The sequence below is a fragment of the Asparagus officinalis genome, chromosome 10, assembly GCF_001876935.1.
Source record: "Asparagus officinalis chromosome 10, Aspof.V1, whole genome shotgun sequence".
Taxonomy (NCBI): Eukaryota; Viridiplantae; Streptophyta; class Magnoliopsida; order Asparagales; family Asparagaceae; genus Asparagus; species Asparagus officinalis.
The window spans coordinates 23965119-23971804 of record NC_033803.1 but is presented as its reverse complement, the minus strand read 5'-3'; the positions used below and the strand labels follow the sequence as shown (position 1 = coordinate 23971804).

Sequence of the window (6686 nt, the reverse complement as noted above, 5' to 3'; positions counted from 1 at the left end):
AGCCGGAAACCAGAAGCTGAAATTTAAGAGTAGAAGTACAAATACTTTAGCAGGAATACGAATATTATAAAAAATGTTGATTACGAACAGTTCATGAGTCTTTAACTGTGAAAGAAACATTGGAAGTATTTATAGAATTACAATCAGGTAAAAAGCATTTCCAAAGTTTGAGCTTGTGTGTGAAGAAACCAGAAGCAAACGAGAGAAAGGCACCTTGAAGATTTCTGCAAGAAATGGAATGGTAGCATAATCATATCTGTATCTGCCATTAGTCTGTGAGAGTGTTGTCAAAATTCCCTGGCATATAAGCAAATGTTTAACAGTTAAATGCTTATTATCGACATTGGCAATATCCTATTAAATGCTAAAATAGTATGAAGGTAAATAAACAAAATATCTCCACATGGATCATGTAGCAGTGTTTCTAATACCCACGGCTTTTTAAAAAAAAGTCTTTCAGGGTTCACCCAAAATATATTCGATTCAGTAGATAAATGCAGCAGAAAAGCTCAAACAATGATCGCGAACTAGAAAGTTTCACATAATCACGGTTTGCATTTTAGTAACCTAAAGTTTCATCGATCGAGTTTTAACTTAACTTCGGTACCCTGAAGTTTAATATTTTCCCAAATAATACCCCATAATTTCAACGTTTTGTACTTTAATAATACCTTCCGTTACCTCACCGTTCAATTTCTCCCCATAAAATCCTTCTTGTTAATTGTTCGTTTCAATTTAGGGTTATTTTTTTATTTTTTTATTTTTTTTTGAATACTGTTAAATAGGGGTTATTTTTTCTAAGGAAGAGAGGGATTCAGTGAACTTCTTCTTCGGTTTCGAGGTATATAAATATAAACACTATCATCTGATGATTCTGTGATGCCTTTTAATTAAATTCTCAAGGATAATGTAGCAGAAGACATTAACAAAACTTTAAATTCCTAAAAACCTCAGGGTATTAATTGGTCGAATTTAAACTTTCTTGGTATCGAAGTTAAAAATCTATCAAACAAACATTAATATGGGCATTAAAGTGCAACTAACCCTACAAGCATCAACGGAATCCACAATCAAGATGAACCCTTTTAATGAATTATAAACCCGAGTAAGGTTTCAGTAATAGAAACAAGTGATTAAAATTTCCTAAAATTGGTCGAAAAAAGACGGATCTACAAGAAACGAAGATGAAGATCAAAGGTTTCATGGGTTTTTTTTACCTGAGAACTCGTGAGGAGAGTGAGGAGAGCTGCAACAAAATACCACTTCATCTCCCTCTCTCTCTCTCTCGCTCTCTCTCGGATGTAACGCTAATGGAGTTTATTCGCTTTCGACATCTGAACAGAGCTTGGAATTCTCTGTGAACCGGCTAATGGAGAGAGGGACGGTCTTGATCTGCTGCTGGGACTGTACTGGAAACGGGTCTTGATTGGTACAGATCCGACTCCGTTTGGCAAACGGATCCGCATCTGAATGTTCTACTTTAACTTATTTAAGAGCATTAATATTTTTTTGCCCCCCTATTCTTTTTTTTCTCCCTTTTCTCTTTCCTTTCCTTGGTCTAAAAATAGCTTCACTTACGCTACATGTACTAATTTCATTTTTTTCTCTATATTTTGAAAGTAATTTTTCAAGAATAAATCTTTCTTGAAAACAATTTTAAAGGAAAAACAATGACTAAATTTAACTATAAGACTCTACTCATTTAATATTCATTTACAAAAATTGACCAACTTTCAAAAGGTTGGTAAAATTTTAATAACTATTCTCTGTTAAATACACGGAACTGACCGCCACGACTATGTACAAATTATAGCTTTTAAAAGACGACCAACTTTTAGATATTTAATTGGTTTCACGAAATTTTTCTGGAAGTTTGATGGAATAAACAAAGTTCTGATGAGGTTTTTGAAAAGTGCCCCAAAGTTTTTTTTTTTTTTTTACCCCAAAGTAATTGTATAAAATACCTTTTTCATGTCTAGCATTTGAAAATGTGAAAATGTGAAAATTCTTCAGCATGTATTCAACGATATATATAAACTGAAAAGGAAACCGATTTAGAAGTTTTAAATTCTCCTTTTAAATATAAATATATGCCAAGTGTTTGACTTGGGTCCCTTTAGCCTATATTTCTTCATCATTTTCCAAAAATAGTTCACTCTATCCTCCCTTTCTCCTTCTCCGTTCTTTTGGATGTGTCATTTCTTTGAATCCTTTCTCAAGCTTCATTGAATTTCCTTGAAACTAAATCTTCGTTTTAAAAGGGAAGAAACTCGATTGTTTTTTTTTTTTTTTTTTTTTTTCTTTTTTTTTTTTTTTTTTTTTTTTTGTTCCATACCGACACAAATTGGCTTTCTAGCATTGGGCTTTTTCTATTGAAGGTTGCATATGCACCGACAAAAGATTTTGTAAGGAATCATTTTATGAATGTCATTTATATCTTGAATCATGCAATATTTCAATTGTTCTTTTCCATTGGCTATACATGTTTCTTTAGTTTCCTTCTTTTTGATTGACTTGTTTGTATGTAAGTTTAATTAAAGGCCTCAATTACGGTCTCCATGGAGGAATCGTTGACAATATTTTATTTCCTCCCTTCCCATTTCCTTTTCTTGTGCTTTTTGAAATTAGTCAGTAGGTTGAAAATTTTCATAAGAACAAAATACATTCACAATATGAACTTAACATTCAAAATATCCAAAATGTATAAAAGTTCATGCACTTTCATTAGATAAAACCTTACCTCCTGGCTTTAACATTATGAGGGGGTTCCATTTTCCTATTAAATATTTTTTTGAACCTTGTATGATTATTAATTTACTCAAGATTAAACATTTGTGGAATCATAATCTATGCTTTATCTCGTAGTCTTAACATATTCGAACTTTCTCTATAATGTTTGTTTTTCTAGTATATGTTTCCTGTGACTGATCGATAGACAATGGCTTCATCTTTCTTTTTGATTCTAGCAGAAAGTTCCATCAACAGAGAGAAGAACAAATTATTTTCATTCCCAGGCTTTTCATTTTCAGACGCGGTAATGGATCAACTGCAACAAATTGGAGAAGTCTTAGGAAATCTCAAAGTTCTCATGGTCTTCAAAGATGAAATACACATCAACCAAAGACAATGTCGCCTACTATCAGATGCTTACAACATCGCCTTTGAAGGCATCATCGAAGAAATGCAACTCAATCTAAAATTCGACGAAAAGAACACAAAATGGAGCGCACTCGAAAACCCCTTGAGAGAACTCCACAGGGTCATGAAAGAAGGAAAACAGTACATCAAAAATTGTTTAGAGCCAAAAGATTTCTGGGCTAAGGCTATCTCTCTAAACCATAACACTGATTGTGTTAATTTTCATCTCCACAATTTGTTATCGTGCATTTCGATTGTGTATGAAGCCATTGAAAATGCTGGAGAGATTTCAGGTTGTGATCATGAAGAGATCAACAAGAAAAGACTCATCCATTCTAAAAAGTACGATCAAGACTGGCTGGATCAAAAGCTATTTCAAATTAAATATGGAAAGAGATATTTGGTATCTCAAGAATTGAGCAGCAGACTAGATAGTGTAACGAAAGAGGATCGATGGAATTTATCGGAGGCAATTTCTGAGAGGAAGAGATCATCGAAGCATGAGAACCAACTCGCTGAAATTGTATTATCTCCAAAGGGAAAGCTCTTTCCTGTCTCTATTCTTGTTGGTTCAAAGGATTACTTTGTGAGAAGAAGACTAAGCACTGGGAGAAAATACAAGGAGATACATTGGCTAGGAGAGAGCTTTGTGCTTGGACATTTTATAGGAGATGTCGAACCTTTACTTGAAGATATATCGCTCTCATCCTCTATTTCACATCCAAATGTGATGCATTATATGTATGCATTCTGTGATGAGGAAAAAAAGGAGTGTTTTCTTGTAATGGAATTAATGAACAAGGATCTCGCAAGCTACATAAAAGAGATTTGTTGCACAAGGAGGAGGATTCCTTTTCCTCTTATAGTAGCAGTGGACATTATGCTTCAAGTTGCTATAGGTATGGAGTACCTCCACTCTCGACAAATTTATCACGGAGATTTAAACCCTTCAAATATCCTTGTGAAGACTAGAAACTCGTCGCACGATGGATACTTGCACATAAAGATTGCAGAGTTTTCTCTCTCAAGTGGAAAGAAATTAAAAGGGTCAACAGGTTATGAACGCATTTGGTATGCTCCTGAGGTACTGATGGAAGAATCCACAAGCAAGTATTCAGAGAAGGCAGATGTTTATAGCTTTGGGATGATATGTTTCGAGCTATTGACAGGAAAAGTACCGTTCGAAGATGATCATCTTCAAGGAGATAAAACGAGTCGAAATGTAAGAGCAGGAGAAAGACCATTATTTCCTTTTCCGTCTCCTAGATGTCTTACAAGCCTGACAAAAAGATGTTGGCAAGCTGAGCCAGCACAGCGCCCGAGCTTCACTTCTGTAGTTCGAGTTCTTCGTTACATCAAGAGGTTTCTGATCATGAACATGGATAATAATCTCCTAGATTTGCCTTGTCCAGCTGTGGATTACTTCGAGATCGACATGAAGCTTTCGAAGAAATTCATAGAAACTGCGAGAGTATCGGATATCCCTTTTCAGATGTTTTGTTATAGAGTGATAGAGAGGGAGAGGTGTAGCCTCTATCTCAAGGAGAAGAGTTCGGATTCGGGTAGTGAGGGAACATCTACTTATGGGGATGACAGTGGATTCAATATGATGATTCATGATGATTCTTTTGTTTCTCCTTTGCCTCTTAGAAGATCATCATCTCAAATGTGTTTGGATGTTGGTAGTAAATCTTCCCCGAGGAAAATTGACAAAAAGGCTGTCAAGCAATCAGGTGAGTTTTTAATATTCATGTGTCCTAAAGTTTTCAGGAAAATTGACAAAAAGGCTGTCAAGCAATCAGGTGAGTTTTTAATATTCATGTGTCCTAAAGTTTTCACGAGTCTTTGATATTTATATATGAACGCATTTGTAATAGGAAACATGGCCTAGGTAAGAAATTTGCTACGACGCTTTTGAAAGCCTTTAACAATTGATACCTAAAGCTGAGGGTAGATCTCGCACAACTCCCTTAAAGTTTAATTGGACCATTTTGAGATGACCCCACTGAACTTACCCGCTGCTCTGATCTTCGGGACTTGTTACAAAACTCCCCAAACATTTTCATTTTTTTCAACATACTACTCCTCTCACATTTTGAACATATCTCTGAGTTTCAACATTATTTTAGAAATCCAATCAAACTTCCAACGGTTATTTTGAGAAAACCCCCCTTGAACTATTGCTAAAGTTTCAGAAAGCCATTATGTATGGCATTAGGGACGTATGTTGAAACTGGGGGGTTTCGTGACAGAACCCAAAGTTTCTTTTTTGGGTAGCTAAAGGGTTCAAGGGTTATCTCATAATGAGCCAAACTTTACGCGAAATTTACGTAAAGATGAATTGAAATTGTTTCAGTTTGTGCAACAACACAACTCACTCATATCTTCCTTTGATCTCCAGGGCAAACCCCAAAGGGAAGAACAAAGAGACCACCGCCGCTGCTAAACCTTCGTGGTCGGAGTCTGAACTTGAAATCGAACAGCCAACTGACACCACCAGCAACAATGACTCCTGGACGGCGCAGGATATCTGGGCATAAATCAGATTCAGAATTAGCATAGCCATAACTAATAGAAGTTTCTCTATAGAAACTTTGCATTTTTTTTTAAATGTTAGATCAATATAGTAGTACTCCCACACGAAAGTTCATCATGAATGCAAAAGATGTGGCTTGCTTTGTAAAGTATCACATATTCCAACATGATCATACTCCTATTTTCGTTGTACTTCTCTCTGCTTGCACGTAACAGATGCGTAGCAGCAGAAAGAAAAATATGGCTGATCTAATGTGATCAGCTTTTCACAGCATTGACTTGTGCATCCAATCAAGAAAGTAAATTATTGACACAAAGTTTGTTGTATTTCAACTAAAATAAAAAGTTTATTACCAGAAAAGCACTCTCAAACTGCATTTTTTTCATTGGAAAATTACGGGAATTGTAGCTAATATGCTGAACAAACAAATCATGAAGCCACCCAAAACCTATGCCCACATTGAATGTAGTTTAAGTGGATCTGCAACTACTGCTACAACAACATAAGCTTTTGGCTCTTCGTAAATTGTCGATAAACATTACAGCCTCCACCTCTGATACATTAGTGATTGATACAAGTATCTATGGAGGAAAATATGCATTCAAAATTTAGGACAAGAAAAGCACTAATTCATATAATATATCGGCAATACTCAAGGAATGAACATCCCTAGGAACTTCAAGCATATACCTATTGACTTAAAGAGTATGTGAATGTACTGATCACATTCTAGATTAGAAAAAATTAGCAGTAAAACTTCATTTAGTGAGACATGAAATGGTGTGACTTTGTAACAATGCTGAGAGCATTGAAATCACACGTCGAACCCCACTACATGACTATTATTTATAACTATTATTTATAATAGTTATTCATCTCCGACTAACAAATAATATAATCCCTCCGAATTGCACTAATTTCAATCGTACAAGCTTACTAAATATTGATCAGATTTGAGGGACAAATTTAAAAATAGAATAGATTAACGAGTATATAGGTAAATAACTCAATA

At 35.1% G+C, this 6686-nt stretch overlaps 2 protein-coding genes across 2 annotated transcripts in view; one reads left to right on the top strand and one right to left on the bottom strand.

The window, feature by feature from the left end:
• LOC109826079 (CMP-sialic acid transporter 1) overlaps window positions 1-1374 on the bottom strand; it is a 4847-nt gene extending 3473 nt beyond the window's left edge. The window contains exons 1-3 of the mRNA XM_020393046.1: window positions 1218-1374; window positions 153-297; window positions 1-4 (exon numbers count right to left, since the gene is read on the bottom strand). The exon at window positions 1-4 is cut by the window's left edge and continues 141 nt beyond it. Of these exons, the coding sequence (XP_020248635.1) occupies window positions 1-4; window positions 153-297; window positions 1218-1268 (200 nt within the window). The 5' untranslated portion in view covers window positions 1269-1374. The remainder of the gene's footprint in view (window positions 5-152; window positions 298-1217) is intronic.
• LOC109826557 (dual specificity protein kinase shkE-like) lies at window positions 2819-5700 on the top strand. Its single transcript, XM_020393586.1, has 2 exons — window positions 2819-4871; window positions 5540-5700. The coding sequence occupies exons 1-2, from the start codon at window positions 2939-2941 to the stop codon at window positions 5698-5700; spliced, it is 2094 nt and encodes a 697-aa protein (XP_020249175.1). The 5' UTR covers window positions 2819-2938.